This window comes from Tupaia chinensis, unplaced genomic scaffold (genome assembly GCF_000334495.1).
Source record: "Tupaia chinensis unplaced genomic scaffold, TupChi_1.0 Scaffold143970_1, whole genome shotgun sequence".
NCBI lineage: Eukaryota > Metazoa > Chordata > Mammalia > Scandentia > Tupaiidae > Tupaia > Tupaia belangeri.
In genome coordinates, this window is record NW_006203821.1 from 879,417 (window position 1) to 883,476 (window position 4,060).

General features: G+C 58.2%; 2 protein-coding genes across 5 annotated transcripts in view; both read left to right on the top strand.

The window, feature by feature from the left end:
- Window positions 1-1,477, top strand: part of MYL6B (myosin light chain 6B) — a 15,944-nt gene extending 14,467 nt beyond the window's left edge. For both annotated transcript variants that reach the window (XM_027767166.1, XM_006165597.3), the window contains 5 exons: window positions 75-218; window positions 440-613; window positions 1,017-1,094; window positions 1,223-1,260; window positions 1,384-1,477. In XM_027767166.1, the coding sequence (XP_027622967.1) occupies window positions 75-218; window positions 440-613; window positions 1,017-1,094; window positions 1,223-1,251 (425 nt within the window). In that variant the 3' untranslated portion in view covers window positions 1,252-1,260; window positions 1,384-1,477. The remainder of the gene's footprint in view (window positions 1-74; window positions 219-439; window positions 614-1,016; window positions 1,095-1,222; window positions 1,261-1,383) is intronic.
- Window positions 1,478-1,705: 228 nt separating this feature from the next.
- MYL6 (myosin light chain 6) overlaps window positions 1,706-4,060 on the top strand; it is a 3,524-nt gene continuing 1,169 nt past the window's right edge. The window contains exons 1-6 of one of the 3 annotated variants that reach the window (XM_006165599.3): window positions 1,706-1,832; window positions 2,098-2,125; window positions 2,969-3,112; window positions 3,340-3,513; window positions 3,602-3,679; window positions 3,986-4,030. In XM_006165599.3, the coding sequence (XP_006165661.1) occupies window positions 1,830-1,832; window positions 2,098-2,125; window positions 2,969-3,112; window positions 3,340-3,513; window positions 3,602-3,679; window positions 3,986-4,014 (456 nt within the window). In that variant the 5' untranslated portion in view covers window positions 1,706-1,829 and the 3' untranslated portion in view covers window positions 4,015-4,030. Of the gene's footprint in view, window positions 1,833-1,871; window positions 1,891-2,097; window positions 2,126-2,968; window positions 3,113-3,339; window positions 3,514-3,601; window positions 3,680-3,985; window positions 4,031-4,060 lie in introns of those variants that run through there. The other 2 variants (XM_006165600.3, XM_027767167.1) reach the window with 2 other exon arrangements.

Consider the following 4,060-nt stretch of genomic DNA (forward strand, 5'->3'; position numbering starts at 1 on the left):
CCCGACTCAAACACATCATTTCCGGAGAGAGGGGCTGGGAACCCTGGGCAACACTGACCTCTCCTGTTCCGCAGAGTTCAAGGAGGCCTTCGAGCTGTTTGACCGAGTAGGGGATGGCAAGATCCTGTACAGCCAGTGTGGGGACGTGATGAGGGCCCTGGGCCAGAACCCCACCAACGCCGAGGTGCTCAAGGTCCTGGGGAACCCCAAGAGTGACGGTGAGGGCACCCTTGGAACAATGTGGACTCTCAGTCTTCCGTAGTGGAAAGTGTGAAGGATGACAAAGGATGCCGGGGTGGATCTCGGGACCTCAGAAACTGTCAAACACAGGGTAGAGAAACATCCTGGAGCAGGACAGGAGGCAAGCCGGAGTGGTGGGACGGGCCAGGTCCTAGGTGTCACCACAGTGACCTCTCCCTTACCTCTCTCTAATCTCCAGAGCTGAAGACCCGGCGTGTGGACTTCGAGACTTTCCTGCCCATGCTCCAGGCAGTGGCCAAGAACCGGGACCAAGGCACATACGAGGACTACCTGGAGGGGCTTCGGGTGTTTGACAAGGAGGGAAACGGCAAAGTCATGGGAGCGGAGCTCAGACATGTCCTTACCACCCTGGGTGAGGCAGGGACCAGAACTCCTTTGGGGTGGAGAGGGCAGGGTGGACCAGGAAGAAACTGGCCAGGTTGGCAGAGCCGGGGAGGAGATTATCATCCCGCGGGGCACTCGCAGGAGCCTGTGCAGGCAGGACTTGATCCTCCCCAGGCCAGAGTGCCTCCTGGAGGGCAGAGTCAGGGGGGCGTGGGGGACCCAAGTGCGAGTTTTGGAAGAGATGCTTGTGTTCCGTGATCAGGGTTCACTTCCCCTGTCTGTCAGAGCTTTCACTGGTACCAAGGTGGACTGGAAAGCAAGAGGCGTCAGCTTCACAAGGGAGGGTGGCTTTGGGCCAGTCTGGGGCGGGCGTGGGGGTACCGCCTGGGAGCCTGCCTGGGACTGGCACTCAAATGCCATCTGGGGTTCAGGAGAGAAGATGACTGAGGAGGAGGTGGAGACTGTTCTAGCAGGACATGAGGACAGCAACGGCTGCATCAACTATGAGGGTGAGGGGCCAGGGCAGGAGGGGAGCCCCGGTCTCGCCGAGCGTGGGTGGTGACACTCAGCGGGTTACCTGCGGTCGGTGGGTTAGCCGAGGGCCTGCCTCTGAGGGCGCGCTGCCTCCTCTCCGCAGCCTTCCTGAAGCACATCCTAAGCGTCTGAGCGCCACAGGTACCCACCCAACCCCGGAGAGCAAGTCTCCTTCCCTTCCCTCAGCCCCGGTGGAAACGCAGGGGAGTGCGTCTTCTGCAGGTTGCTGCGCCAGGGCTTGGCCAACTTTCACTTTCCCCACAGATCCAGTGGGCTGGGACCCCAGGCCCCGCCGCGGAAGCACGTTCCTGCCACCAGGGGGCCACCTATTGTTTCAAAATAAAGACATGGTTCCTTCCTCGGTCTGACTGTTTCTTTTTCCAGGGGTCGGGGGGAGGGGTGGGCGGGCTCCTCCCGCTCCCAAATCCGATATCCTCTGATCTCTCTGCGGTTCGGAGCAGACTGAAGGTGCACCCCGGCAGCCCGGATGGCGCGGTTCCAGCGCCCAGGTGGGGCTCGGGGAGAAAGGGACTGCGGCGCGGCCCGCCCACCTCATTACTAATGTAGCTGCACCCTCTGCGTGAGCCCCGGGCAAGGTCCCTATTGGCTGAGCCCGCCGAGGGTGACGTCAGTGGGACGTACTAAAACGGGTTGGGCCTGCAGTCGGAGCCATTACTGCAGGGAAGGTCCCGCAGAGCTGAGCAGTCAAGATGGTGGGGCCCGGGCCCTGGGAGATACACGGGAATTGGGGCGAGAGGCGGGAAGCCACGGGTAGGGGGCGAGGACGAGGAGCGGTAGTGGGAAGGCAGAGCCTGGGGGCCTGGAAGATTGGAGGCGGGGTTGGAAAGTCTGGGGCCTGTCCCGCCGGGAAGTGAGTCCTCACCTGAGACTGGAGTTTGTGGTTCAGCTTGTGGGACTGGGATTGAAACTTGGGGGATTGCAGTTCAGATGCTGACCACTCCCCTCTTCTCTGAGCAGTGTGACTTCACCGAAGACCAGACCGCAGGTAGGTAGTCTCTGACCCCTAATGAGGTCACCCTTAGGGAGAGGTGTCCCCCTCCAGTACCTACCCCCAACTCCAACCTGTCATCTCTCTAGCACCCACCCCTCCAGAAAGTACTCACAGCTTCCTTTCTTCTTCCTTCTGAATCCTCCATTTTCTTTTCTCACTCTTTCTCCCTCCCCTTCCACTCTAGATGTGAACCCCAAGCACTGGGTGAGTTTAGGTGTGGGTTTGCAAAAGGGATCTGGTCACCTAATGCTTGCTGTGTGGGGCTTGGGGAGGATGTGTAAAGCAGGCTGTGCTCCTTTGCCCCTTAATCTGCTGCTTCGGCCTCTTCTGTCCTGTCCTAACTGTCCTCTCCAACAATTTGGGTTGTGAAGATTGTAAAGGGCAATGGCCCGCTCGTGAAGATGTGGGCAGGGGAGTTTGCGGAGGATGTGACTTTGCAGCTCTAGCCTCTGCAGGGTTTGTACAGGAGTGGGAAGTGCGGGCAGGATGACCCCAGCCCCAGGCTGCTGCTCCCACTTCCTTATAAGGACAGGACCCAGACTGGGCGGTGGCAGATTCCTGCCCCAGGAGTGTAGTAGTGGCTGGGAGGCTGGGCAGGCCAGGCCAGCTGCCGGCAGAGGGGGCGTGTAATGGATGTTGCGAAGGAAGGCTGTATCTTTGTGGGACAAAGTTGGGAGGAAGAGAAATGGATCCCTCTCAGCAGACTTGGGTGTACAGTGGGGTACAGATATCTGGTTCCCTTGGCATGATCAAAGTTTAATGCACCGTAGAGCCCTGAGGTGGGTCGGGTTGGGGTAACCGGGATAACCTCAGTGCTGGCTTTATCCAAATCTTCAGAGTTCAAGGAGGCCTTCCAGCTGTTTGACCGGACAGGGGATGGCAAGATCCTGTACAGCCAGTGTGGGGATGTGATGAGGGCCCTGGGCCAGAACCCCACCAACGCCGAGGTGCTCAAGGTCCTGGGGAACCCCAAGAGTGACGGTGAGGTTCTTCAAGAACAACTCCTGAGTTTGGTAGTAAGCTCATAGTTCAGCTCAGCACTTCCCTCTACCTCCATAGGCCCCAAAGTCAAGCAAATCTCAGTTTCATTAGCAAATCCCAGATTGGCCCACTTTGGGTGGAGTCATTGTTCAGCTGAGATCCCTGAAAATCCCACCAGGAGAACCGTGTGACTTATCTGGCCTGACATTTCACCCTCTTTACGGCAGAGATGAATGTGAAGGTGCTGGACTTCGAGCACTTCCTGCCTATGCTGCAGACGGTGGCCAAGAATAAGGACCAGGGCACTTATGAGGACTACGTTGAAGGCCTTCGGGTGTTTGACAAGGAAGGGAACGGCACCGTCATGGGTGCTGAAATTCGGCACGTCCTCGTCACATTGGGTAAGACCCTGTGCTCTTGTCCTTGAGCGATGATGCCACCCTGCTGTACCTAGTACCAGTTCCTCAAATGCTCGCTTTCCCTCTGCAGGGGAGAAGATGACAGAGGAAGAAGTGGAGATGCTGGTGGCAGGGCACGAGGACAGCAATGGTTGTATCAACTATGAAGGTGAGGGGGAAACTGAGGCTCCTGGAGGAAGCAGCCATATGTATGGATCTGGTCAAAGATAGCATTTGGGGCTTTCCTTCCTGGACTTGGGCTCCAAAAGGAGCCAGGAGGCAAGGGTCCGGGCTCAGCCCGGCCCTGGAGTGGGAGGTCACAGGGGTATGACAGGAAAGGTAGGGGCCATGTGGTGTTAAGGGTGGGGAAGGAGTCAGAAGTAAAATAAATGGAATGTCTGTTCCCCTACCGCCTGACCCCTTCACCCCATGTCTGTGTCTTGTCTTCACCATTAATGTCTCTTCCTTCCTGCAGCGTTTGTGAGGCATATCCTGTCGGGGTGACGGGCCCGTGGGGCGGGTACGGCTCCCCCCCGCCTCTCTTTCTCTA